Source organism: Thamnophis elegans, chromosome 4, assembly GCF_009769535.1.
Source record: "Thamnophis elegans isolate rThaEle1 chromosome 4, rThaEle1.pri, whole genome shotgun sequence".
NCBI lineage: Eukaryota > Metazoa > Chordata > Lepidosauria > Squamata > Colubridae > Thamnophis > Thamnophis elegans.
In genome coordinates, this window is record NC_045544.1 from 54,467,281 (window position 1) to 54,490,467 (window position 23,187).

Genomic DNA, 23,187 nt, shown 5'->3' on the forward strand with positions numbered 1-23,187 from the left:
GTCTAGGGCCATGATGGAGAACCTAAGGCATGTCTGCACTGGCCAGCTGATTTTTGGCCTTCTGGAGGGCCAGGGAAGGCCAGTTTTGCCCTCCCCAGGCTTAGGAAAGGCCTCTGGAGCCTGGGGAGGGTGAAAAATGGGATCAATGGACCAAACTTCTGTTAGGCCATTGGGCCTGTTTTTCACCCCTCCCCAAGTTCTGGAGCAGTGGGTCTCAACCTTCCTAATGCCATGACCCTTTAATACAGTTCCTCATGTTGTGGTGACCCCCACCATAAAATTATTTTATGTTTTCCACATTTTTTTCAAAAATATGTGTTTTCCAATGGTCTTAGGTGACCCCTGTGAAACCCCCAAAAGGGGTCGCAACCCACAGGTGAGAACCACTGCTCTGGAGGCTTTTCTGGAGCTTGGAGAGGACGAAAAGGACCTCCCCCAGCCCCCCCGGAGGAAATACCAAGCTCAGCTTGGAGTCGAATAGTGTAGCGCACGTGGGGGGGGAGCGTGGGAAGGGTTGTGCGTGCATGCATATGTGAGGGCATGTTTTGCATTATGGGTGCTGGCGCATGTACGTGCTATCATGCACACACCATATTTTTGGTACCCAACAACAAAAAGGTCAGCCATCACTGGTCTAGGGGATTATCACAATGTATGTAGTTAAGGGTTAGAAATACATAGTTTTATCTACTCTGATGTTCTCAGCTGGACTGCTTGTGGAGGAGGGAAATCTCCATCTGGTAGGCACGAGTCTTGGCAGCTGGCCCAGTTGTCTCTCCCCCCTCCCTCCCCTCCGCTGAATGGCAGCCGGAGCTGACATTACCTATAAGTAGCAAAAATGAGTGACATGGTGGCTCAGTGGCTATGACGCTGAGCTTGTCGATCCAAAAGGTCGGCAGGTTGGTGGTTTGAATCCCTAGCACTACGTAATCTTACTTGTCCCAGCTTCTGCCAATCTAGCAGTTTGAAAGCATGTAAAAATGAAAGTAGAAAAAATAGGAATCACTGTTGGTGGGAAGATAACGGCATTCTGTCCGCTTCGGCAATTTAGTCATGCTGGCCACATGACCATGGAGACATCTTCGGACAGCGCTGGCTTTTCAGCTTTGAAACAGATATGAGCACTGCCCCCTAGATTCGGAAATGACTACACATACAGTATATGCGAGGGAAACTTTTACCTTTAGCAAAAAATTAACTAAAGAAAGTCAACAATTTTGCATAGTTTTTCTTTTAAGTAGCAAAATTAGTGTAAAACATGTGGTAATTACAATTTTTAAAAATAAAATTGAAATCTATCTTTCTATCTTCCTTCCTTCCTTCCTTCCCTTCCCTTTTTTTGAGGTTCAAAAGTTTTATTTCTTTTAAAACACACATTTCATCATTCCTCAATCAGTAAGACATCGGAGTACAATTTTTTGTGTGTCAAAATAGTTCTAGTTTACCACCAAATTCTTGTCTAGCCTAATGTATACCCCTCCCCCCTCCCCCGAGCCCCCCCTCCTCCTACCCCCCCGACTTCCCAGAACCCGTACACGATATGGATTTTTAACAAACACAGTCTAAAATCTATTGAGAAAAAAGAAATAAAGAAATTAATGACATCTCTACATTGATCTAGCTTCTTCTTGCTGAGCTAGCTTTAAACAATTTAAATCATTCTGGTCTTAAGCATAGGCTAACTGGAATTTCTTGGTCCCGTATTTATTTTGTATATAGTCAATCCATTTTTTCCAGTCTCGTTTATATCTCCTCATTTGAGTGATCTTTAAGATATGCTGATATTTTAGCCATCTCAGCTAAGTTTGTAACTTTAAATGTCCACCTTCCCTTTTAAAATAATGTAGTTTGAAAGCTTTAAAAAGAATGGACTAGAAGTGACTCATTCAGATGTTAGCATAGCATTCCTTGAAGCTTTAGAAATCTGTTCTTGTCTGCTGCTGAGGTTTTCTCTCTTTTTATTATATTAGGAATTCATGACAAAATTTGATGAACAAAAAAAAAATAGGAACTTTTTTTTGCTATTTTTTGTCCTTCAAGAGAAATAGCATTCACACTCCCTTTTCAGTACCAGAGAATTAATAATGCTCTCTCCTTTTTTCCTATCCTTCTATGGGATAAATGGAGAACGAGTTAGAAATAAATCATATAAATCTCTTATGAGCAAATGATGCATATAAATTTCTATAAGGCAGTACATTTCCACTGCTAATGTAAGTGGAACAGAATACATAAATCATGCCCACAATTACAATATAAAAGGTTGTTAGGAAAATTCTATGCAACTTTGCTTAACTGTTAAAGTTTCTATGCAACTTTTTATTTGTTTGCTAGGTTGTTGCTTTTTTAAAGAGATGTATCTATTGTAACTTCCAGCACATTGGCACATTTTACTGTATTCATATGTAAACTTTAGGTATTTCCTTTCTAATGATATGCACTACTTGGGAAAGCCAACAGTAATTAAAATATAAGGTACATACCATTTATTTTTGAGTAATTGGAGATTTAATCTTGATAAAGAATCTGACATTGTTTGAAATAAATTAGTCTTTTAGTCTATGTCACTGGCGAAATTTTTTGGGGGAAGTAAGTCAAAATGAAAAAAAATGTACCTACGCATTCTTAATTACTCATGGCAGCAAAGCTAATTAATTAATGTTCACATAGTTCTAATTTCTCTCTCTTCTTGTTATGAAAAGATTTAGTTCTGAGGAAAAAGAAAAGATAATTCTGTCTGACCATTTAATAAGATTTAGTAGACTTTTCCTTGTACACAGGATTTGGCACTCTCTCTACTCCTATTTGATATCTACCTTTGTTGGGGGGTTACTTAGACCCCAGACACCCAATGGGTACGATATCATCAGTATACTAATGATACTCAATTGTCCATCTCCTCCTCTGGCAAACTAAGCAGCACTATTGATGTCTTATCCTGATGCCTGGAGGGTGTATGAGTCCTGGTTCACAGGTTCAACTGAATCCTGGCTAGCATGAGTGATTCTGAGGTTTTTTTTGGGGGGGAGTGGGGGTCTTCTGGCTTACTCTCTTTAGTACTGGATGGGGTGGCCCAATTTTTCATAGTTTGGGGTCCTACTAGACTGACAACTGCTGCTCAAAGAGCAGGAGCTCTAATGGCCAGTAATTGCACAGCTTTGAGTTGTGCACCAGTTGTGCCCTTTTCTAAATTCTGAGGCTCTACTACAGTTGCTCACATCCTGGTCATTTCCAGAGTAGATTACTGTAATGTGCTCTACATATGCTTGAAAGCCTATCTGGAAGCTTCAACTGGTGTAAAATGTTGTACTCTTAGGATGGTACACGTTATCTCTCAGTTTGGGAGCCACATTAACACTGCCAATCTTCTTCAAAGTATAATTCAAAGGGCTGGTTTTGACATTTAAAGCCCTATATGGCGGGTGATCAGGCTGTTTGAGGGCAGAATGGGACAACCTTTCCACAGCCAACTCATCACAACCAACTTGCCCGCAGCCAACTTGCTGCGACCAAGTCACGTGAGGCGACTTGCCATGGCCAACTTACCATGACACAACTCGCTGCGGGACAATTCAACAATTCAATTTAATATTTGAAATAATTAAAACATTTTTTTATTTTTTGTCATTCACATTTCAAGTTGTCCCTCCTTTGGCATTCTTTATTTAATTATTCTATTCCTCTTACTCTTTTCTTCAATATTAGTGTAACTCTTGTCCCATAGAGAGTTGACCTATGGCAAGTTGAGTGTGGCAGTTGTCTCACAGTGAGTTGGAGGCAGCAAATTGGCTGTGGTGAGTTGGCCACAGAGAGCTTATTAGAAAAAAAACACATTTTCAGGGCCTTCCAAGGGTCAACAAGTATGGGACTAAACTAATCTCAGGAGAAACGATGATTGTAGAAAAGGCATGCCATTTGGATCCCAGACAGGATCTGCACCATACTAGTTGTGCTGGACCTGATGGGGCAGGTAGATATAATTGAGAAGAAGTGGGTCTATGACAATTCTCTGTGGCCAATTCACCATAGCCAATTTGCTGCAGCAAATAAGTTAAAAGAATATGATACAATTAAAGATGGGGAGGGCAGGGTTATGATGAGGGGGAGGTGGGATTTGTTGTTAATTGATCACTTATCTCCACTGAGATGTTCCCCCATTGGAGTCCCCCATTGGAGTCTGAGCTAACTGGCAGAGCCAGGTCTTTAGGCTCTTGCAGAAGGTCAGGAGAGTTGGGGCTGATCTCACACCAGGAGGGGAGGCAAGATAGCAGCAGGAATAGCACTTAATACCTGAATACCTGATTTATGCAAAAGAAGAAAATATATTTGTGTCAATAATATTTATTGACAATCAAAGATAGCAATAGCACTTAGATTATATACCACTTCATAGTGCTTTACAGCCCTCTCTAAGCAGTTTACAGAGTCAGCATATTGCCCCCAACAATCTGGGTCCTCATTTTTCACACCTCAGACGGATGGAAGTTGAGTCAATTATGAGCGGTGAGGATCGAACTCCTGGCAGTGAGCTGAATTAGCCTGCAATACTCTGTTTTCCCCAGTTCGGGTCTGAGCCTGGTGCTGAAGCCAATGATAGATGCCAGACACAAGGTGCAGGTTTCTGATTGCTTTTTATTGAGGTATTCCAAGGAAAAGGCCCCCTGGCAAAAATGTCAGCTTTCTAACTACCCATAATTGCTACAAGCTTTACACATGCATATTTCCTATGGATCAGCATTCTTTGTTCTTGCCAGACCAGTGATATATGGTGAGTTTTATGGCTGGTGAGACACACAAGTCAGTTTCTTCACCTTACCCTCTGTTATGAGATGTAGATCAGGAGTGTCAACTCAAGGCCCATGGGCCGGATCCAGCCCATGGGGTGCTAGATCTGGCTCGTGGAACCATTGGTCATTCACTCTTTCCCCTGCCCAGACTGCCTCGGGGCCTCTCTGGCTACTTCTGTCCATCCGCGCCCGGCAGCTGCGATGACATCATCAAGATGAAGAGCGAGAAGGAAGAGCTCGGCAGTGAGAGGGCCCCGCCACCCTTAGGCAGACACCGAGGCCCCTTCACCTCCAAGCCACTTCGTCTTGATGACGTCACTGCAGCTGCCGAGCACAGCCGGATGGAGGTAGCCAGAGCAGCGCCGAGGCGGTCTGGGCAGACGAAAGAGTGAGTGAGCGATGGAGGATCAGGCAGCCTTATCCTGCTCGCTCACCCACCAGACTGCCTTGGCGCCGCTCTGGCTACCTCCATCCGTCGGTGCCTGGCAGCTGCGGTGACATCATCAAGATGAAGTCCAGTGGAGGCAGAAAGGTTTCTTGGTGCTCCTGGACTTCGTCTTGATGACGTTGCCACAGCTGCCGGGCGTGGAAGGACAGAGGTAGCCAGAGCCATGGTGAGGCAGCCTGACAGGCGAGTGAGTGAGCGAGCGAGGATCAGGCAACCTGATCCTCCCTCCCTTGCTCGCCAGGATGTGCGGAGAAGAGTGCCAAGTCCAGCGGAGACAGGAAGGTTCTCAGAACTCTGGGAAGCCGCAAAAGCGACTTGGGAGCACCGAGAAACTTCCTGCCTCTGCTGGATTTTGCACGCTTCTCATGACTACAATAGATGTCCAGAAGCGGATATGAGCGCCCTCTACTATGAGGCAGGAGAATTGTGTGCCTCACCTAGTCTGACGTTTTAGGCTTTTTTATGATCCTCAGCACAAGAAACACGTTCCACACATAGTTGTTGACAAAAAACACTCCATTTTTATATTATATACATCAGCTAAACTATTAAAAGCAACATACAGAGAGACAGCAATATGGTCTCATTACAGATCATGTAAATCAGCCACTCAGGCGAGAGCTGAGGTGAGGCTGAGCTAGCTGCTGCCTCACCGTGGATGACTCTGCTTAACTATTTTAAAAAGCCTTTAAAAAGCGCCCTCTACTATGAGGCAGGAGAACTACATGTCTCACCTAGTCTGACTTTTAAGGCTTTTAAGCCCTCTGCTTAACTCTGCTCGTGCTGAGCGATAATAAACGTCTAAAAAGCCTTTTTTTAGAGGCTTTTTAAAACAGTTAAGCTCTTACCTGACTAGTTGAACAGTAAATGTGAAATTCTCCAATTTTAATACCAAATAATGTAAAATGGTGAAGTTAAATGGAAAATCACTTTATGGTACAGATCAATAGATAAATACAAGCATTTAATTTATTTTTTCTTTTTACATTTTTTTTTCTTTTCATGATGAGAGGTGAGGCTTTTTCTCACTTGCCTCACCTGATTGCATGTCACTATGCCAGATAGATGCCACAATTACAGTCTTCCTAATTTACTTTCAAGTGTGTGCCATGATCTTGCTTTATAAAGTAGCCAGCCCATCATTCCATTCTAACTACTGCGCCGCCATGGCTAAAGATGTTCCAGAGGGCAAATGCAATGGCAGAAAAGGCCTTCCCCTAAAACAGTTTTCTCTGATTATTTCAGATGAGAATCGATGTAGCAACCCAAAGTGTCAAAAAGTAATCAGTTTTTTAGAAGCCACTGTTGGCATCAAGTTCTGAAGAATTGAAACAGAAGATCATCAATTGTAGGCATTTGATAATGATATTGAGCATCCAGTTTAATGGCTCAGGGCCCATGCAGACATCTGTAATTTGCCTGATGGTTTGATTATTTGAATGAACTCAGTGGCAGTGTTTTGTTTGGAATCAAAATCTGAAATAATTTTCCATGTGTATGCTATCCATGCATTTATATTTCATGCCTAGCTCTTCTCAACAGGAAGAAGCTAACAACTGACTTTATCTAAGGAGAGAAATTAAGCAAAGTTAGGCTGGGTTAGTGCTTGTATGAAACACTATCAGGAAATACCAAGACTGATGGAAAAGTAAAATAAACATAGACTGGAAGTAATCTGCTTCTTCACTGCTATTTTAAAAATGTAAAGAAAACATTAAGAATTAACCTCAAGGAAAAGTTATCTTTAAAAATATATATCATGTTAGAATAACTACTTATAAAACATGTAGTTTATAAATTACTTTCTTTAAGGAGCACCTTAAAATTGTGGACATCTGCATCATTTGAATGATGATATAAAAATGTGTTTTAAAGCAGTGTGGGTTGTGTTTCAAAGTTTAAACTAAGAGTGTAATGAACTTAACTTCTTTAATTTCTTTATTCCACATTTTCTTAGACATCTGTTGCTCTGAATTCTTTCAGAGAAAGTATTATTTTTGCTAGATAGAAAATGATTTTCCATGTTTTTCTGTCAAGTAACAATTTTTCTAGTCCTAACTGTGGTTGTAAATCAAAGACTACCTGCACTATTAATTCTTCTAGTTCTTCCATGCAGGCCCATGTTCTGACTCTATATTTCCTTCATGCTCTAATTGACAATAATCTATTTGAATTGCAGGGAGATACAAATGCAATGATTGATTGATTGATTGATTGAATGAATGAATGAATGAATGAATGAATGAATGAATGAATGAATGAATGAATGATCCATTGATTAAAAGAACATGACAATTCCCAACACCTCTAGTTTTTAGAATTTCTTCTAGTAGCAGATTACAGCATATAGCCAACCTGAATTGACATCAAGATCTACTTTGTAGTTTGCTGGTAGGACCACCTTTGGTAGACTTATCAGAATGGAGCAGTAAATAAATTCCATTTATTATTTCCAAATTCCTAAGAAAGAAATTCCAGAGCTGGAACGTAAACAACTTCCCACAGGTTGCAATTGCAGTCTATTTCTGCATCATTGCTGAAAAAAACTACATGGATCCATCTATGTAATCACTAGAAATCAAACTCAATTCAAGAAAGTCTTTATCTTCATATTTGAATAAAACAGAAAAGTGGGAAAGTTTCATCCTTGTTCATTTTTTCTTGTCATACAGCTTCTTAACTCAGCACTCATATTTTCTAAGTTATTTCTAAGGTAAAATGTAAAGGTTCCCCTCGCACATATGTGCTGATTGTTCCCGACTCTAGGGAGTGGTGCTCATTTCCGTTTCAAAGCCGAAGAGCCAGCACTGTCCGAAGATGTCTCCGCGATCATATGGCTGGCATGACCAAAGGCACATGGAATGCTGTTACCTTCCCACCCACCCAAATGGTCCCTATTTTTCTACTTGCATTTTTACATGGTTTTGAACTGCTAGGTTGGCAGAAGTTGGGACAAGTAACAGGAGTTCACTCCATTACACAGCGCTAGGGATTTGAACCACAGAACAGCCGACCTTTCTGATCGACAAGCTCAGCATTATAGCCACTGCATCCTTTTAGTTTATTTCTAGAAAAGCCAAAATTGTTCTTAGAATTGCTATTTTCCCTCAAGATGAATCTGTCACAATATTTTTCTAATCTTCTGATCAAAATAATCATAAAACTCTGTGTTCCACTTTATCTTCAATTTCCCACAAGTTTAAAAGTTATCTTCACCAGATGAACTGTTCACCAGATGAAAATAATACTGGTATAAACATTCTGATCAGTTTTCTGTTCTATATGTGCTGATATTCACAACTTTATATCTTTCATGATTCAACCAGATAATGTACATACAGCTTAGAATTGCTTTCTCTATCTTAAGTAAATATAAGCTTTTCTATCTATGACTGGCACAATTGAATCATTGTTGATCTTGGGGATATGTTTACTTGCAAATATATTTTCTAAAAGTTTTACAAATTTTCATACACATTTTTTAACATGGAGAAAACACATTTTTGTGAAACTTTTAAAGAATGCCAAATGCTTGGAATGCTTGAAAACTAAGCAATATCAAGCCTAAATAAAACTTCTATGCCTGATCTCCAGGAATCATAAAACAAGTTTTATGATGTTTGCTTTAGTTTGAGCATTAAGAAAGAAATCAAGACCAAATTTTCACTTGTGAGAAAGTTCTCAGATAATAATGTAATCTTTTCTTTCAGAGTCTGGGTCTGCAGTGTTCTTTCCCATTTAGGAAGTAGGCCTAAAGGCTGTCCTCTAATTCCTAGTTATTCCTTGTCAAATGTATGCTTTGTTCATTTGAAAGAAGACTTACTTCAAAACCAAATGTTACAGTGTGGAAATTAATCAGAAAGTATATTGTATATTGATTCCTAGCTGACCGGTTTAATGTTCTGTGCAGAAGAATATGATTTGATCAGATATTCCATAAATTCTTTGTAAATCTGGAGTAGACTCTATATAGGAGGTACTGAAAATAAATAACTGGTATGAAATAATTTATTTCAGAACTGGCCCAAGGCATTTTATTCCTGCAATGCATTAGGCTCCTAATAGTGCTTTACAAGGTTGCATTTAATGTTGTGCCACAATTCTCCTATAAATACTTTTTGCTCAAATATAAGTTACTACCCTATATTTTATTTCTGCATGCTGCTTGTTGCATTCTATAATCAAGATGCTGATAGTTTGTAAGATTTGATGCTATGAATGGACTGTTGTTAACTGCAAGGTGTCTCATGTCTGAAGATGGCTTAAATAAACATTGCGTAGTTTCCAGATTTATGTTTCAATACTGTCACATTAGAGAAATCAGTGGATAATAAAATATTATTTTTTATTTATATCTTCTTCCAGGAATTCGAAAAGATCGCAGAGGTGGCCGAATAGTGAAGCACAAACGTCAAAGAGAAGAACATGATAGCAGAAACATAGGCACAGTAGCAGAGGCAAGGAGCCCAAATCTTTGGCCAAGCCCACTAATGATCAAACATAGTAAAAAAAACAGTCCAGCCCTCTCCCTCTCTGCAGATCAGATGGTTTCTGCTTTGCTAGAGGCAGAACCTCCTATTGTTTATTCAGAATATGACCCTAACAGACCCTTCAACGAAGCTTCAATGATGACGTTGTTGACCAACCTTGCTGATCGAGAACTGGTTCATATGATCAACTGGGCCAAAAGGGTTCCAGGTAAGAATGCTAGCAAATATATTTAAACAACTATTCATATTGTTCCACATTTCTAAACATACTACCACATACAGACAAATGTTTACTATGTTGTTATATAAATGATATCATTTCCATCATGATGTAAATTACATAATCATTGTGGATATCACAGCATTAATATGAAATTAATTTTAATTTAACGTCCACATCAAAATTCTTTTGGATGCAATTGACTTGTCCATCATTTGAAGGAGATATCTGGATCATTTTTTTCTTCTACTGAAACCAAAGTTTGGTAAATGTGGGACTAGGTTTTACTGTGTTATTTCTGCCTTTCCCCACAAGATGGTATATAGTAGCATAGGATATTTGTTTCACATCTTTACATCAACAATAGTAATTAAAATGGGTTATGGTCTGTAAAGTGGAATCCATATTGCAAATCACAGTAAAGATAAGTATAATTGTTGTGCAATAATAATTAGAAAACTAAGGAACTGATGCCTTCATCAGGCCTCAAGTGTACCTGATAAGGTGATAGAGGAAGATTGTAGCTTCAGTTGTTTTTGTATAATACTGCTTTCAACCATTAATAGCTAATAATAGCTATTAATAGCCTATCTACCTTGACCATACATATGGACTTCACTGTATATTTGGCATGGTTTCTTCTTGTTTTGAACATGCTTTATTTCTTGGCATGTCCCAACAGAGCCAGCCAAAACCAATGAAATTCTTGGAAACTCCCCTTACAACTCCTTGGACTTAAAGCTTCAAAAGTTAAAACAAGCCCTTTGAAGTTAGCCCAGTAACTAAATGGCAACAATTAAAGCTGCTAAAAGATCTACTGGAAGCAGAGAGAATTTGGGCAGCCAAAGTTTAATGTAACTATACACTGTAGAGTGTATGTGTGTTGAATTGTGTCTCTGAAGGAGGAGGTGGCATGATGGACTACCATGAAGTGGCACATTCCCAGGAAGGAAGGAGCATATTCCAAGGAGGGGGGATGAGACAAAAGACAACACAGCCGAGAACTGAATTGAAGTCTGAGGAAAAGATTTAGCATTGCCATTTTCCAGAATTTCCCAGGGTACATCTGTTGGGATAGAATAGAATAGAATAGAATAGAATAGAATAGAATTCTTTATTGGCCAAGTGTGACTGGATACACAAAGAATTTGTCTTTGGTATATATGCTCTTAGTGTACATAAAATAAAATAAAATATATTCATCAAGAAACATAAGATACAACACTTAGTGATAGTCCTAGGTTAAATAAGCAATCAAATCATACTAAGAAACAAATAAAACAATATAAATTGTAGAGATACAAGCAACAAAGTTATAGTCATAGCAATAGCACTTAAACTTATGCACAGCTTCACAGTGCTTTACAGCCCTCTCTAAGCGGTTTACAGAGTCAGTCTATTGCCCCCAACAATCTGGCTCCCCTTTTTACCCACTTCGGAAGGATGGAAGGCTCCGTCAATCTTGAGTCTGGTGAGATTCGATCTGCCAAACTGCTGGCAGCTAGTGATCAGCAAAAATAGCCTGCAGTTCTGTATTCTAATCACTGCGCTCATAAGTGGGAGGAGAAAGGTAATAGAAAGGATGAGAAGAAGAACAGTAATACAGTCTTAGTAAATAGGTTGACAGTGTTGTGGGAATTAGTTGTTTAACAGATTGATGGCATTTGGGGGAAAACTGTCTTTGTGTCTAGTTGTTATGGTATAGGTCAGTGATGGCTAACCTTTTCCCCATCACGTGGCAAAAGCAGGGGGAATGCAGGGGGGCTTGTGCGCAGGCATGCCCGCACCCACAATGATATATGTGCGACCCCATGCATTCACGATCCCCTCCCATGCGCATGTGTGCGTGACCCCCACCTCCCCTATATTTTTGTGTGATGGACTGGTTTTACACCCTCCCCAGGCTCCAGAGGCTTTCTAGGAGCCCAGGGAAGGCAAAAAACAGCCCCCTCGGCACCCCGGAGGCTTCAGGGCAAAAATAGGCCCTATGGGCAACCTTGAATTTCAGAAACGGACTTCTGGGTTGCTCATAGGGCTGTTTTTTGCCCTCTGGAGCCTTTGGGAGGTTTCCCTGAAGCCTCCAGATCGCGACAAACAGCCCAATGCACAAACCAGCAGTCTGTTTCCAAACCTCCAGTTTGTGTGTTGGATTTTTCAGGGAAGCCTCCAGAAGGTGAAAAATGGCCGAAAAAGAAGGTTGAAGTCAGCTGGACAGTGCATGCATGTGCTCTGGAGCTGACAGGGCAACACCTCATGTGTCCTAACAAATGGCTTTGCATGCCACTTGTGGCATGCGTGCCATAAGTTTGTCATCATGGGTATAGGTTTAGTCTAGCAATAGTCTGTCTATAGGGTGAAAGCAAATAAAGAACTACATTTTGGCTGGATTGTTCTGTGTTGTTCTTAGGTTGGGCATGACAAGATAGGTCAGGGAAGAATGCATGGCAGTAGTTTAATTTTTCTGCATATCCTAGGGACCATTTTTAGGATTGTTGCTATCTTTCCTCACTTTCAGCAATGTCAAATCCCTTTTCTTACCACCCAGAAGCAGGGTGTGGTTTTTTTAGTCATTTTATGCAGATTCTTCCTGTTATTCTTTCTCTTGTTCCAAATGCAGCTCACTGCTATTATCTGGTTCTTCTTATTTTGAGATTTTGAACTATAACCTAAGAGCTGACTACCTTGACTTACTTACAGTATATCACAGAAGTGAGTACACTCCTTCACATTTTGTAAATATTTAAGTATATCTTTTAATGAGACAACACTGAATAAATGATGCTTGGCTACAATGCAAAGTAGTGAGTATACAGCTTGTAAAACCGTGTAAATGTGCTGTCCTTTCAAAATAACGCAACACACAGCCATTAATGTCTAAACTGCTGGCAACTTCTGTGATATACTGTATAGGTCATCGCATCACAACTAAATTATGTATTAAGAAAGCAGCACTGAGCAAAGGTCTTGCTCTAGGTGGCCTAAATTTTCTCTTGCAACTTTATATAGGGTCATATTTAATGGTTTACTTTCAGTTAGAAAAGGTTCTTGGTTCAACTGAGGTTTCCATGGGTAGCAAGTGGGAAAGGAATTTGTGTGGCAATCTATTGAGCTCAGAGGGAGGCAAACTAACCTTGTTAGATAATTTGGACTCCAGTTCCCACCAGCTCTGGCCGGTTAGATGTTTAGAAACATTTGCAGCAACTCAGGAGTTAGCACAAGGATTATGGGAGAAAGAAAGATCCATTCAGTTCTGGAACTTTCTCTATGAGAAGGCAACATACTGGTAAATAGATTCGCTTCCTATAGTTTCTCTTTCTTGAATCCAATGTAAACTATAACGTGTAAGCCAAATTTGTTGCTGAAGCATACAGAGAGCACTATCTCTCTTCTTTGGGGGACAGTAATGCTCAGTTGTAGCTCAGGATGCTAACAAATAGCTACTGAAGTTGAAAAAAAGGATTCCGTTTGTGAAGAGGGGTTTGTTATTGTTAATCATAAGCAAAATGTTTGGCATTGGTCTTAAAGAGCCTGGGTAATTATTGACTTTCACTATAGTAGCTCTGTAGTTTAATCACCTTAAAACATTACATTGGGCATGTAGGCTTTGAAGTTTCAAGATTATTCACAGCATTGTAGTTATTTTTTGTGGTTTTCTGAAGCGAAAAGATAAATAAATACCTGGCTTTTTTTAAAAAGCTGCCAAAGCTGCTAGTTTTCTAAAGACATTGTTTCTTTTTAAATTTGTCTTAGTTAACCATCAGTTTTATTAAATTAGGAACATTATGATGAACCAATAATAGATGTGTTTTTATCTGACACCCATGATCCTGATTTAAAAATTGCATAATTGAAAATTACCTCTTGGATTTAATATTAATATTAATAATAATTTAGAAACTATATATGCCATCCAACACCCAGAGACTCCTGACTACACTAACCACTTTTATCCTTCTGCATTTAAAAACACCCTAATATTTGTTCTCAGGAGTCTGCAGTAGATACTATGATATTTACCATGAATTTGGTCATTTGCATAGCAGTGAGAGCTATTACCTTCTTTGGATGCGTTTATAACAAGTTTTAAAAATTATTTTGTTGTAATTCCTAAAAATACAGTGCTGTAATGTCATTATGAGAATCATTTTTTTTAAAAAGCCACACCATATTTAGATTAGAATCAATATTGTGTACTTCTTAATTAGTACCAGAGATATGTCTTGCCATAATTTAATTATCCTGGCAGGAAAAGATCTAAAACAACACAAATATTTTTTGTCTTGGATGCTGGATGGAATTCAGCTTGGATATTCAACATTGCTATGAATATTGTGAACTTTTAGGATTGAACAGACAAGGCACGGCGCACAGTAGTTCAATTTGTTCTTTATTTGTAGCATTTCACGAGTACAAAATATTAGTTTCTCTGACTGATTTTTTAAAAAAGTTAATTAACTAGATAAGGCTTATACAGCCAGAACGTTAGCTTCCCTCCCCTTTCTGGCTTCTGCTTTTAAAGAAATGTGGTAAATTGCTTTATGACATAATTGCATTGTCCATGCAATGTTCTGTTCCAAGATAAGTGCCTTGCCTGACCAAATTGCTTCTGCTAATGTGACAGCATTCTATCCTAAAAGCAGTGGTGGGCTGCAACCAGTTTAACAATCGGTTCGCTTGTGTGCAGTATTCAAAATACAGCAATTTGAAGCTCAACTGCTTACCTTCTAAGGCATCCCTGGTAGGTAGAAAAGCGGAGACGTGGAAATCAGTTGTGCCGCGTTAATCAGATGAGCCAGAAAGAAAGAATACACACACACACACACACACACACACACACAGGACAGCATAGAGTGGGGATGGGTGGGCTAAGCCAGCTGATTGTTGGAACTACCAGTTCACCCAAACTGGTCCGAACTGGCAGTAGCCCACCACTTCCCCCAGTTCCTCTGAAGAGTTAAGTTATCAAATAAGTAGTGCAGTTTATATAAAAACCAGTTTTATGTAATAGTTAAAGCACAAGACTAGAAACCAGACAACTCAGTTCTAGTCTCACCTTAGGCACAAAACCAGCAGGGTGACTTTGGGCCAATCATTCTCTCTTAGCTCTAGGAAGGACACAATAGCAAACTACTTCCAAAATCTTACCAAAAAGTGTAGGAATTTGTCCAGGCAGTTGTTAGAGTCAAGAATGTTTTGAAGGCATGTGCACAAATGGTGTGTGTGTGTGTGTGTGTGAGAGAGAGAGAGAGAGAGGGAGGGAGGGAGGGAGGGAGGGAGGGAGGGAGGGAGAGAGAGAGAGAGAGAGAGAGAGAGAGAGAGAGAGAGAGAGAGAGAATGAATGAATATCATGTAACAGGATAGTAGACAGTATTTTCTTCCTCCTTTCTGTCAGTGAGATTTCCCAGATGTTTAAATGATTACTAACTTATCTGTCCAACCCTATGTAACACAAGCTATTCTCTCCCACGTAAATATTTGGTGATATATTTAGGCATATATACATATGCACACTGTTTGACGTGAATCTGGTGATTTAGAAATATCCCCAATATTTGAGGAGAACAACTGATCTTTGAACTTTAGCACTGCTTAGATCTGCTAAAAAAAGCCTAAGAATAAAAATGTATTTTTTCTTTCTATATCATGCCAGGAAGATGATGATAGTTCTGGATACATCTTATTAGTGTAACTAATTCATCTCTTGGTTAATTGGGTGGAAGCTCTCTCTGAAATTTTGCATCTCTTCACCAATTATCCCTTATGTCCCCAGGGAGCTGTGCTTACAGTTAGATAATGGCAATATAATGGTTTATAGCAAATTTGATCATAAACTTCCTAAAGGATGTTAAAGTAAATTTAAATAAAGAAGAAGTATGCATAGTTTGAAAATATTTTTAATTGCTATAATCCTTGTGCATTGCATTGCACTTCTGTGTTATTTCTAGAAAAGTGTTACTTTTTTCAGAGTTCTACATAACTGTTGTAAGAATCTCATTATTATTAACGAATTGGTTTGTTAAAACAGCCACACCTTTATTCTTGAAGTCTGAAAGAAGTTGGAATGCTTTAATAAGTAGCAGTGAGGCGCTATGGGCCAAATTACTTCTGAATTTTTGCTATAAGAGTGCACAACTCTAATAAAGAACATTGTGTACAACTAGAGCTCAAAGCTCTAATTTCAGTCTGGGTGATGTATTGATTGCCTTTCAGGCTGGAAGATACCAGAACCTGTACTTCTCTGATTAATTCAAGTTCTTTAAAGAGGTTAATACAGAATGGAAATAGAAAGAAGTCTCTCTCACCAACCATTGGTGGTGTGGTCAAGGATGACAAAATGATGAACATGGCATCACTATGCAGTTCAATTCCTTTTGTCCATGTGTTCTTGCATGCATGAATAAAAGGAACAGAGTCTCTATCATAAAGGTGTGATGCTGCTCTTGTCATTTTCACAACTCTAATCCTGTATCTGCTTCTGTTTGCTAACAGGATTTTATTCTCATTTAGTAGGAAATAAAGTAATGTAATGAACTCACGTCTTTTCAGTATAAGTATATCCTTTATTTATTTTTTCTATATTTCTTTTCCTCTGCTTTTCTCCATGGTTTTTCTTTCTCCTTATCTCTTGCTTTCCTTCACTGCTCTGAAATGAATGTATTAGCATACATAACAAGACTGTTCAGTAAAGTAATCATTTCCAAAGCATTTCTAATTAGGACTGTGCCAAAAAGTTCTGCGTTTCTTTCGATAACTGTTATTTAGCTTGGTAGAAAATTCATTAATTCTGACTATTTTTTAAAAAAGAAAAAAATTCTGATTCCCTTGGGTAGTATATAAAATTCTCTATTTATTCGAGGCTGAGAAATTTGTGTTAGTTAAGTGCCATCAAGTCATATTTGATTATTAGTGACCACATAGATATAGGAGTGGGATTCAGCCAGTGTGGACCGGTTCGGGGGAACCAGTAGTTCCAGCGATCCGTTAGCCCCGCCCACCCACACCTGGGCTAGTCTGTCCTATATTTCCTTTGTTTTAAGCCCAGCTGATAGGTGCAGCAGAGTAGATTGCCACATGTCAGGTGTTTTACTCACTGGGGCTGCGAAGAAGGTAAGTTTTAGAGCTGTCTGTGTGAATGTACGTGCATGCACGAAGCGCATACTCAGTGAAACGGTTGTTACACCAGTTGAATCCAACCAAGGCATAGATAGGTCTTCTCCACTCATCACCACCGTGAACTTGTTCTTCTCTTTTCTTCCACTTTTCCCTGCATTAAGGACTTTTCCCAAGAGCTGGGTCTATCCATAATGTGTCCACAGTAAAATAAAATAAGTTGAGTCTGGTCATTCGTGCCTTGAGTGAAAACTCTGGGTTGATTTGTTCAATGATCCACCAGTTTCTTTATTTGACTGTCCATAATATTCTCAGGAGTCTTCTACAACATCAAAGTTCAAAGGTCAATACTCTTCCTGGTTCTTTAAAGTCCAACCTCCATTTCCATAGTGTGTCACTTGTATAATTGTATTGTATACTTGTATGATTCAGATCTTTGTAGATGTAAATCATGGCATTTGATTATCTTTTCCAAAACCTTCATGACTGCTTTTCTGGGTACTAAAATGCAATATATTTCTTGATTGCTTGTTTCTTTACTGTTGATGGTCCATCCTAAAAAGCAGAGCCTGTCTACTAGTTCTATATCTTCATTGTCAGTTCTTAAGATTGGTTGTTCTACCTATTAGTTTGGTCTTCTTTATATTTAATTTTAGTCCCATCCCCTCCAGTGTTCTTTGATGTTTAGCACTTGCAAATCCTTTGCATGTACAGCTTTCAGGGTAGTACATGTTATTGATTTTTCTTTTTCCAGTTTTAAAACCATACTTGTTTTCTTCAAATTCAGTTTACCTAATACATATTCCACATATAGGTTGAATAAATAGGTGATGAATATAGCAATAGCAATAGCAGTGGACTTATATACCGCTTCATAGGCCTTTCAGGCCTCTCTAAGCGGTTTACAGAGAGTCAGCATATTGCCCCCAACAATCTGGGTCCTCATTTTACCCACCTCGGAAGGATGGAAGGCTGAGTCAACCCTGAGCCGATGAGATTTGAACCGCTGACCTGCTGATCTAGCAGTAGCCTGCAGTGCTGCATTTAACCACTGCGCCACCTTGGCTCTTTAAACCATGTCACATTTCTTTACCATCTGGAGTCATTCTGTTTCACCAAATTCTGTCCAGACTGTGACTTCCTGACCTGTACATAAGTTTCTCATGAGGACTATGAGATATTATAAAATTTTAATTTTTCTGAGCACTTTCCACAGAATCAGAGGCTTTTTTATAGCCAATGAAGCAAATATTGACTTCTTTTTGGTATTCTTTGGCTTTCTCAATTATCCATTTTGCATAAGCAATAACATCTCTTGTTCCTTTCCTAAAACCAGCCTAAACATCTGGGATCTCTTTTTCCATGTAAGGCTCCCATCTGCATTGGATGATCCTAAACATTATTTTGCTAATATGTGGAATTAAGCATATTGTACATCTGTTTGCACACTCTCTTAAACCTTCTTTTTTTGATATTGGATTGCACATCTTCTAATCAGTTGGCCATTGTATCCTCCATATTTGCTGGCATAGTATGGTTATAAACCTGACTGATACTTCTGTTGCTTGCAGTGGGTATTCCATCAGTTCGTCTAGTCTTCCAACTTGATACTGATGATAGTTCTCTTCTAACTTCATTTTCCAATACTAAAGATAAAGTTTCCCGTCATACATATGTGCTAGCCATTCCCGACTCTAGGGGGTGGTGCTCATCTCTGTTTCAAACCCAAAGAGCCAGCGCTGTCCGAAAAAGTCTCCATGGTCATGTGGCATGACTAAACACTAAAGGAGCACGGAAAGCTGTTACCTTCCCACCAAAGGTGGTCCCTATTTTTCTACTTGCATTTTTATGTGCTTTTGAACTGCTAGTTTGGCAGAAGGTGGCACAAGTAACAGGAGCCCACTCAGTTACATGGCACTAGGGATTCGAACCATCAAACTGCTGACCTTTCGATCGACAAGCTCAGCATCTTAGCCATTGAGCCACCGCAACCTCTTTCCAATACTGAAGACTCTTAAAAGTAGGCATTGACATCTCTACTGTGTAGTGTGTCAGTATATTCTTTCCACCTTCCCTTAATTTCTTTTCAATGTCCATTGGCATCCTTTAGTATACCAATTAGAGATTGGAAGAACCTTCTTCATTTTTCAAAGATTTTGCTTGTTTTTACATGTCTGTTTCCATCTTTAGTGTCTTTACAGGTATTGTAATATGCTGTCTTGTCTCTCCTCTCTCTGAAGCTCTTTTGTTCCATTCTGAGATTTTTGTCTTCCTTGGCTCTCATTCTCTTCTTTTCTTGGCAATTTTCATTGTTCTAACATCCAGTTTACTTTCTTCTCTTCTTAATTTTTGACAGTCTCTTTTCATATCCATCCTTAATGACTGTTTTAAGTTCATTCCATAATTCCTCAATGAAGGTAAGGACTTCAAAGCAATTCCTTGCAAATGGTGATTCAAGATCATATTGTGAAAGTTGATCGGCTTTCTTCTTCTTTTTAGCTTCACTTGTAATCCACACATGAGAAATTCATGACCTGTTCCACAGATAGCATGGCCATGTCTTTGATGCTATAATTTGATGCTCCAACAGTAATGGAGTCAATTTTATTTCTATATACTTCATCTGAGGATGCCCATGTATTCAAGATTCAATTTGCTTGTTTGAAGATAGGGTTAGCTATGAATCATTGGAGTGGCAGAAATTGATAAATCGGCGTCTTGCTTCATTTCAGTTTTCTAAGTCATACAATCCAATTACATTTTCCTGTTTCTTGTATCCAACTTTGGTATTCCAGTCTCCAATCAGAAGCAGCACATGTTCTGTAGATTTAAAATTGAACTTGGTCATAGAGGAGAATCTTTTCATCCTTTGCTTCGGTGGTTGGAATGATCATCATATAAAAGGATTGTCCATAAAGTCTACTAGATATTATTTGGTCATTGAATACATGTAATCAAGTACTATTCTTGCTATAGTTCTTGTAAGTATACAACTACTACTTCTTTATTTTTCATGTATTGAGTAATAAATCATGTGATATTCTGACTAAAGATGTCCCATCCCATCTCAGTTTGCTGATGCCAAAGAGGTCAATTCGTAATCATTTCATTTGATCTTTCACGATTAAAGCTTTTGTCTGTTCATACTTATGTTCTATGCTCCTACTGTAATTGTATCTTAATTTGAATAATCCTAATCCAGTTGTTGAATGTAGAGTTTATTGACTTTCAAACCCAGCTGCTATTAACTTTACAGTGTTATGCAGATTATTACAATTCAAAGTCTGTTGCTGAGCACTGATAAACCTCAAAAAAACTTTAATTGTGTTTGGCTCCCGAGATGAGAGTGGTAAGATTTGCAATTGTTCAAAGTGTGTTAAGAAGGGAGGAGGGGAGAGGTGAGCCAGAAAAAAAGTGCTCTTGGGAGCAAAGTCCATTTATAATGAATTGTAAGTGAAAGCCAAATTGCTGACGGTTTTAACAAGATCATAGTGAAAGGAACATTTAGGCACAGTCAGAGCCTAGGTAGCTGAGAAATGTTTACATTTGTAGAAATACAGGAAATTTATTTCTGCCTGAAATAAAGGATGAAAATGTAAGCAATGTCATTGTCAATGTCTTTCAGTGGCATTGTGAAAAATGAATTAACAATTTTCTGCTGAAAAGTAAATTTTATAAATTGCCTTGCAAACTCGGTAAATGTATTTCGTTTAGTTCTCCCATTGTCTAGAATATGGGTGGGAAACTTCGCTTGACTGAGAACTCCATTTTCATGGGAGTCATCTGTGAAGGATTTGACTACATACCAGCATTGGGCAGGACTGAAATAAGTGGCAGGAAGAACCAGAGCCATAAAAGATGGGAGCGTCCATTCTTTTACTTTTTTCCTATTTCTGAGATCTTTTTTAAAGCTTGTTTTCCTTTGTCTCAGTACATCAGACTCTGGACACCACACAGATTACTCCAGAGACTGGAGTTAATCTCACTTTTGGTGTAATTTTTGAAATTAGGCTAATGCTCCATTTCTACAAGCTACACTTAGGAATGTAAATCTCCTTTCCTCCCCCATTTTTTCTCCTCTCTCTCCTCCACTTCCTTTTCTTTCCCTCCCCTCCTCTCTTCTCTTCATGTTTCTATGAAAATACTGTACTTCCATAATAGATACAGATAATTTCACAATTGGATATAAAGGATTCCAATAAGCTCTAAATAACTACACTAATGCTTTTCTTTTCTTAAATAGCAGCTTGATGTTTTCCTCTCCTCACAATATTAGAATTTGAGGTCATCCATTGAAACTAAACATAAAGCGTTTCAGGCTAGACAAAATGCAGTAAAACTTAAATTTAATAGACTGTTCTGAGGACAGAGAGTATCTGTTACACTTGAATATGTATTATGTGTATCAATTTACATCATTTATGTAATTACCTAATTGACATAAATAGTGCCAATTTCATTTAAACTTGATTAACAGATATCAGTCCATCAAATGAGGGTGAAATCCAGGTGAAAAATGTCTCTGAGCTATCTAGAGTCCATTAAATTGACGTCTGTTAAATTAAGGTTTAATACACTTTGTCACAGAGGGTATTATTATGAAATTGTCTGTCAGCAACTGAGGGAACAGCAATCAATTTGCATAATTTTAAAAAGGCCTAGCAGATTTATTTACAGCCAGGCTGTCAGTGGCTGCTAAAATACTACTGGCTGTTTACCCCCTCTTCACTATCAACTGCAACTTTATATAGCAATAGCAGTTAGACTTATATACCGCTTCACAGTGCTTTACAGCCCTCTCTAAGCTGTTTACAGAGTTGGCATATTGCCCCCAACAATCTGGGTCCTCATTTTACCCACCTCGGAAGGTTGGAAGGCTAAGCCAACCTTGAGCCGTTCAGGATTGACGGAATTGAACTCTTGGCAATGTGAGCTGATTGTTAGAAAGCCATAATGGGTTTATTTTGATACAGTCAAGTCTTGTGAGCATCCGTATACATCTTGTTGGCCACTGTGAGATCCAGTATAACAGATGAAATGGGACTAGTTAATCCTGGGTGGAATTTGCTCTTGGAACAGATTTTTGAAACCCTATTCTGCTTCCTTCTGGGTTATATTTCAGAGATGCTTTACTAAGTTTCCCTTAGTTCTACTGTTCACGTTAGTCTTTTCTGGTTTATTTTCTTCCACTGGACATTCTTTTCTTTGCTCACTATTTCTTTGCATGACAGAGCATGATCATATTTCTATCTGCTATGCTAGAAAAGATATTCTAGAGTTGTAATGCAAATTTGGCCCCTAAATTGATTTAAAAATTTAAATCTTAACTTTTTTTGTAATATAGTTAGCTCTGGACTTGATTTAAGTATGCATATTAAAAAAATACACACCCTGTATAAAATTTGTGAGAACATCTCCATACATTAATCCTCGTATGCTTCTATAGGATAATCTTCTATCTCCATCTTATTTAGCTATTACATTATCTAAAATGAAGGCCATCCTTTACTTATCATTATTTTTTATCCAGTGACATCTGTCATACTCAACTTCAAGAGTTAATAATAATATAATCTTAACACAAATCATCCATTTGTGAAATTCCCAGAGAGCATTGGAAGCATTTTCTTCCTGCAATTGCATTTGTTATATTCCTAAATTTTATTTTGCCTTTTCCTTTCTCTAATTTTTGATCCTGAAAGCTGAGGAAAGCAGATCTATGCAATTCTTTGTATCTTCTCTTATTCAAAAAATATTATTTTTGTTAAAATATTTTTTTAAAAAAGAATAAGTTGAGATTATTTTCCCATAAATATTTGATTGGTCCAATTCACTGAAATTATCAGTTTTCTGTACAGATAAAAATAAGTTAATTAATAAGGTAGGAATGATAGAAGTACAGGTATATTTGTATTTACATCAGTAAATCCACAAATTGATAGGTTTCTTTTAAATGTGTAAGCTATACGGATTACTTTTTTTTCTTTATTAATAATGTCAACAGAATGGTTCCATTGCACTAATTAAAATACAAATGGCAAATGTATATTTAGTTATTACAGATACTAACAATGAATATTATCTGAATTTTAAAATGATAGTGTAAACTCAGTATATGATAAAAACTAAAAA

General features: G+C 38.3%; 1 protein-coding gene across 8 annotated transcripts in view; it reads left to right on the plus strand.

Annotated features, from left to right (window-relative positions):
- ESR1 (estrogen receptor 1) overlaps window positions 1-23,187 on the plus strand; it is a 254,600-nt gene that overhangs the window by 191,958 nt on the left and 39,455 nt on the right. For all 8 annotated transcript variants that reach the window (XM_032216929.1, XM_032216930.1, XM_032216932.1 and 5 more), the window contains one exon: window positions 9,601-9,933. In XM_032216929.1, coding sequence (XP_032072820.1) covers window positions 9,601-9,933 — 333 coding nt within the window. The remainder of the gene's footprint in view (window positions 1-9,600; window positions 9,934-23,187) is intronic.